The 5,547-nt window shown below is 43.3% G+C and overlaps 1 protein-coding gene across 1 annotated transcript; it reads left to right on the forward strand.

Annotated features, from left to right (window-relative positions):
• Positions 1–2,059: 2,059 nt before the first annotated feature.
• Positions 2,060–4,747, forward strand: LOC105035608 (UDP-glucuronate 4-epimerase 3-like). The gene is made up of 2 exons (XM_010911211.4): positions 2,060–4,237; positions 4,364–4,747. The coding sequence occupies exon 1, from the start codon at positions 2,710–2,712 to the stop codon at positions 4,117–4,119; it is 1,410 nt and encodes a 469-aa protein (XP_010909513.2). The 5' UTR covers positions 2,060–2,709; the 3' UTR covers positions 4,120–4,237; positions 4,364–4,747.
• Positions 4,748–5,547: the final 800 nt, after the last annotated feature.

Genomic DNA, 5,547 nt, shown 5'->3' on the forward strand with positions numbered 1-5,547 from the left:
GATTCTATTTCTATTATTATTTTATTTGATTATTTTCTTTTAAAGATTGTTAGAATTTGTGTCCTAATGGGTCTTTGATTTGTGAGTCAAAATAAGAGTCAAACTCCCACACACATGGTAATCTATTTAAATGGATCTTTAGTATCTCCTTAATAGCAGGAACTATGTAAAGGATGGGGTGGAAGATGGTGGAAAAAGTATGTGGGAAGAAAGAGAGAGAAGAGATTATTTGTGTATATGGAGACTCTTTGTGAGGTGCTTTTACGAGATTTTGGTCTATATTCTTTTTTGAATAAATTATTTTTCTCTTCTAATTTTTTATTTTTTCATAATTTTTTCTCTAATTCTCTGTAAATATTTTGTTGTTTGATGTTTGTTTCAGATCTTGGACGACATGACTGATCTACTATGTGTAGCATGTCGTTCTACAAAGAGATGTTATAAGAACATGGACTATAAACTTCTATAGAGAATTGAGATGAATGTCTGAGAACTAATGTAAATTTATTCTTCGTGTCATCATAATTCATGCCTCACATATTGCTCGCATATTACTCCAATGAAATATACCTCACAGATTTCATACCTTTTTCCAATATCAAACTGTTGACTATGAGAAGCCTCTCCCCAATGATGAAGATGAATATTTATTGAATAAGAAGGATCGAAGCAGAAGCTATCTCAATCAAAAATAAAAATGTATCCCAATGACGAAGAAGAAGCCTACTTTAATGAATATTTGATCTCAATCAGAATAGAAGCCCTTAAGATTTATTTAAAAACTTTCATATATAACCACACAAACAAAATGAGAGGGGGAGGGAAGGGAGGGGGCATAGAGAGAGAGAGATGGAAGAAAAGGACAGTGGTGTTACTAGCAACCCATCCATCCTCCTTGGGCTTTGCCATTAACCCTCCACAAGTTGATTATAGTGGTGACATAGAGAAGACAGAGGGAGGGTAGTGATGAAGCCATGGTGCAGGGAAAGAAGAGGAGGAATGGAGAGATTATGATAGAGAAGTACCTCCACCTGCCATCTCTCATCTATCGGTAGTGGTTTCTACTTATGATGGTGGAGGTGGGCAAAAAAAAAATTATGCCACTTTTACGGAAATAATATTATATAGGTTAGAAAAATAAAAAGATGGAAAAAAATTATAATTTTTTATAGCCTAATTTGATTTGTTACAAGAAAATTATTAAAACCTCTTTAGATTTTAAAAGTTGATCTATATATATCCAAAGCATGTTAGGATTAAACTACCCAAGCCAAAGTTGGATAGATTCGAATTTTGGTTAGGAGGTCAAGTATCAAACCCAAATCAAAGTGATTCATATTTAAATGTTATATAAAATATATTATATATAATGTACAATATCATAATATACTTTTTTTTGTATATGCTGCCTAATATAAAATATATAATATATTACATATAGTGTATTATAATACATATAATTCCATAAATGGAGGATGTGTTTAATTAGTTTTTTTTTATGTTAGCCTCTAATCCTAAAGCCTCTACCCCATGTGCTCCCCCTCTCCCCTCATTTTTGTATTAATAAATGCTTCGTAATATACATTAGTTAATTAATATTCACTGAAATATATAAAATTATTATCAAATAGATTAAAATTTTTTAGCCAAATCAATTTACACTAATCTAAGAGGATCACTAAATTTAATATGAACTACTTTGGTTATTATAGATAAGGTTGGATAAAGTTCATAAGCAAAATATATGATATCAAAAAGTTGAATCGTATATCAAATTTCTGAAGATTATAATTTGATTATTTGCTATTTAATTGGGATGATCTTTGAGTCTTTTCTTTCTCAATTTTCGTAGGCACAATCTTTTGATTTGGACGGCAATACGAATTGGTTGTTTTGAGCTGAAAGCCCCCACAAAATCTGGATGGTAAATCCTCCATCTTCTCTCTTCCAATTCACAATGGAAACAGAAAGAGGAATCCATTGGGTGGGAGAAGACGAGATTCTAGGGTTTCCACCGAATCCATTCACATGCTTCATTTTCCCAGGACTCCGAAAGTTCCATCCCTCCACGCTGGTTAAAAAATCAAAGTACTCACCCGACCTTCCTCTCCTCTTCCCCTCGCGCGTCACGTATGTCCGGTTTTCCCCGTGCCTCTGGAAAGAGGAAAGGCCCGCGTCCCCATTTATTACCAACCCGCAACTTTGACCCCCTTCAACCCTTACCCAAACTGTTCCCATTTTACCCCACATTTTCTCCTCATCTAGTGCCCAAAGAAAGCTTTTATATTTTTTTCCCTTTTTTTTCTTTTTCTTCTCCTTACCCGTTCAACAGAATCTAGAATAATAGTAAAAGAGGGGGAAGAGCGAAAGGTTAGGATTGCCGCACCAAAGCTGTTAGGAAGAGAGGCCCTCCTCTCTCATCTTTCTCTCCCCACTCCTCAAAGAACAAAGAACAATCCCCCTCTGCCTTCCAAATCCCTAATTAGAAACACAGAAACCCCTAGTTGTTCTTCATCCTTCCATTCCCTGTTTTAGAGTAGAATAGTGGAAGAGGGAAGGGAGATTAAATAAGAGGCGTGAAGGAAAGGAAGGGGAGACCGAGCCAAAAAAAAAAAGGGAGAAGGGTGGAGGCAAGCAAGTATTCTGTTGTCGTCCAATTTCTTCTTCTTGTTGAAAGGAGTAATCAGAAAGCCTGGAAGCTGCTATTGGATGATGGACGGCTCTCCCTCCACCCCGGGCAAGTTCAAGATGGAGAAGCCCTCCCACCACCACCATTTCCACCATCACCCCTCCACCGCTCGCCTCCTCCTCCGTTGGCACCACTCCTCCCCCCTCTCCAAGTTCGCCTTCTGGGCCTTCCTCGCCATCGCGGTCTTCGCTGCCCTCTTCCTCCTCTCCCCCCGCCCCCCTTCCGCTGAAGCCGACCCTCCCCCTTCATCCAGCCTTGGTGGCGCCGCCAGCGGGAACGGCGGCCAGCACCGCCGCTCCCTCCGCACCGCCTCCTGGGGCGGCCCCGCCTGGGAGAAGCGCGTCCGCTCCTCCGCCCGCATCCGCCGCCAGCTCGGTGGGTTCTCCGTCCTCGTTACCGGCGCCGCCGGCTTCGTCGGCACTCACGTCTCCGCCGCTCTCAAGAAACGCGGCGACGGCGTCCTCGGCCTCGACTGCTTCAACGACTACTACGATCCCTCCCTCAAGCGCGCCCGCCAGGCTCTCCTTCAGCGCGCGGGGGTCTTCGTCGTCGAGGGCGACGTCAACGACGCCCTTCTCCTCCGCAAGCTGTTCGACGTCGTCCCCTTCACCCACGTCATGCACCTCGCCGCCCAGGCGGGCGTCCGCTACGCCATGACCAATCCGGCCTCCTACGTCCACTCCAATGTCGCCGGCCTCGTCTCCCTCCTCGAGGCCGCCAAGTCCGCCGATCCCCAGCCCGCCCTCGTCTGGGCCTCCTCCTCCTCTGTCTACGGACTCAACTCCAAGGTCCCCTTCTCTGAGTCTGACCGCACCGACCGCCCCGCCTCACTCTACGCTGCCACCAAGAAGGCCGGCGAGGAGATCGCCCACGTCTACAACCACATCTACGGCCTTTCCATCACTGGCCTTCGCTTCTTTACCGTCTATGGCCCCTGGGGACGCCCCGACATGGCCTACTTCTTCTTCACCCGCAACATCCTCAGCGGCAAGCCCATTTCCATCTTCGAGGGCCCCGGCCACGCCACCGTCGCCCGTGACTTCACCTACATCGACGACATCGTCCGGGGCTGCGTCGCCGCCCTCGACACCGCGGGGAAGAGCACCGGCAGCGGGGGCAAGAAGCGCGGCCCTGCCCCGCTCCGTGTCTACAACCTCGGGAACACCTCCCCTGTCCCCGTTGCTGACCTCGTCTCCATCCTCGAGAAGCTTCTTGGTGTCAAGGCCATCCGCAGGGTCGTCAAGATGCCCCGCAACGGAGACGTGCAGTTCACACACGCCAACATCAGCCTCGCCCAGCGAGAGCTCGGCTACCACCCCGCCACCAACCTCCGCACTGGGCTCAAGCGCTTTGTCAGGTGGTATCTCCAGTACTATCAACCTAACTTGGTCAATAAGAGGGGCAGCAAAAGCGGCAGCAGCAGTAGCTAATGACGACGACAACATCAGCAGTAGCAGTGGCCGAGGTGTTGGTTCTACTCCTTGCATACTTCTTGAGGCGGCTAGGATTGTTCACTTCTTCGAGTTCATCCTCTTCTCATTGACGCTCGTACGGAATTTCCTTCCCTCTTTCTTCTTCTTCTTCCTCTTCGAATTTTCATTCAGTTAGTGTCTTTTTCTTGTCCTCGGCACCTCTGCTTGGGCGTCTTCTATGTCCACTTATTATAATTTCTAGAAGAAGAGGGAGTGAAGGGAATCAATCAATGGGATCCTGTGGCAAGGGGCTTTACATCAGTGGTGGTGTTTAGTGGTTGCAGGATGCTCTCAAGATCTGTATGACAAAGGAAAAGGAAGCACGCTATTTCTTTCTTTCGTTCTTTCTAATTGTTTTCTTCATTTCTCATTCTCCACGTGCTGCATTGATGCATTTCTCTCCGGCATTCATATGTACTTTTAGCATAGTGCTTTGTACATGACTGATGAATTTATTAGGGGATATGCTAATTGATGTAGACCTTACTTGTCATGACACAAATTTTTAATAACAGAACAGAGCCCATGTCTTTGGGTTTGTTATTAGCTTTTCTGCAAAGGACAATTTAAAGGTTGTTTTGTCGTCTCTGTCTCCTTTGGTTGTGTTATTCTTTCTTCTGCCTCTTATTTGGATATTATGACAGGTGTGGGAGCTGAAAAATGAAACATGTATGCTTAATGTAATCTGGCTGTGCTTCACTTTTGCTGAATTAGTTGTAAAGTTATCAATTTTTTAAGTTTTAATGTACGTTTGAATTTGACTTTTGTATATGTGATGGCTGCAAGCATAACCATTCAGGGAATTAGATGGTATTTTAGTGGAAGAGGCATATTAGACATCACCTATGAATCTAGAAATTGACTCTTCGAATGTAGTACTGATTGTGCCTGGCTGATGACATTAAATACTTTGTTGCATGGCTATGTCCATTATCTAATAATCCCTTTTCTGTTAAAAAGTGATGTAAAATATGCTTTTCTTTGCTAATAGATTTTGATCATTTTTTGTTTTGTCAATATTGATGTATGTATATTAGTGTTGGGGCATTTACCATCCATCATCCAAAATATTTTCTCTTGCCAAACATATAATTTCTCCTCATTTGTGATTTTGAATCTGCTTTTCTAATTTCTATTTTCCAGCACATTGTGTCGTTTGCTAAAGTTTACTTTCTTCCAATCGGTAATTTCAATTTTCTAAAGAAATAAATGAAGGAAAATAACTTGGAAACTATGAAGTGTGAGAAAAAGAACAAGGAGTAAGGAACATAAAAATGAGGGTGTTGTTTTCTTAAAGGCATGAATTTCAGGTAGCATTTGAGGTTCCTTTTGTTAATTAGAATGCATAGTACAAGAAAGAAAATCTAGACCTTTCAATATAAAAGG

This window comes from Elaeis guineensis, chromosome 4 (genome assembly GCF_000442705.2).
Source record: "Elaeis guineensis isolate ETL-2024a chromosome 4, EG11, whole genome shotgun sequence".
Classification (NCBI taxonomy): domain Eukaryota; kingdom Viridiplantae; phylum Streptophyta; class Magnoliopsida; order Arecales; family Arecaceae; genus Elaeis; species Elaeis guineensis.

Coding starts and splice junctions, on each gene's coding strand:
- LOC105035608 (XM_010911211.4), top strand. CDS start 2,710: ATGATGGACGGCTCTCCCTCCACCCCGGGCAAGTTCAAGATGGAGAAG.